Source organism: Camelina sativa, unplaced genomic scaffold (assembly GCF_000633955.1).
Source record: "Camelina sativa cultivar DH55 unplaced genomic scaffold, Cs unpScaffold07497, whole genome shotgun sequence".
Classification (NCBI taxonomy): Eukaryota; Viridiplantae; Streptophyta; class Magnoliopsida; order Brassicales; family Brassicaceae; genus Camelina; species Camelina sativa.
In genome coordinates this window covers 1-461 of record NW_010928568.1, presented here as the reverse complement: position 1 = coordinate 461, position 461 = coordinate 1, and the positions used below count along the sequence as shown (strand labels likewise).

At 43.0% G+C, this 461-nt stretch overlaps 1 protein-coding gene across 1 annotated transcript; it reads right to left on the bottom strand.

Annotated features, from left to right (window-relative positions):
• Positions 1 to 5: 5 nt before the first annotated feature.
• On the bottom strand, positions 6 to 458 carry LOC109131896 (glycine-rich RNA-binding protein GRP2A-like; the record flags this gene model as incomplete). The annotated part of the gene is made up of 1 exon (XM_019243070.1): positions 6 to 458. A coding segment is annotated over one exon (453 nt), but the record flags the coding sequence as incomplete, so codon positions are not given.
• Between the last annotated feature and the right edge of the window lie 3 nt (positions 459 to 461).

Here is a 461-nt window from a genome sequence, read left to right as displayed (position 1 = left end):
TTACCTCTTCCCATTCCTTCATTCATAGGCCTTCTGTTTTGAATTTGGTTTTGTCCCTGGTTCCTCCCAGTGAAATTAGCTCCCATCTGCTTCAGTGTCTCAGGAGAAGCAAAGGCAACAACACATGCTTTACCGTTGAAAATATAACCATTCATTCCTTCTTTGCAAGCGGCTGCAGCAGCTGAATCATAAAACTCAACCTGACAATACCCTTTAGATTTGCCACTAACTCTCTCATCGAAAAACTTGATCTCTTTGACTCTTCCATACTGTGAAAGAATACTCTCAATCTCTGCATCCGTCGTCCACCAGTGTAACTCTCCAACAAAAAGCATGGTGTTTCCATTGTCCACAACAAATGACTGCGTAGGGCTTTTGTTCACCATTACATTCGGAATCACACTCATCTGGCTAACAGGAATCTGCTGAGCACCTTGAGGAACAGCACCATAAGAGTTATG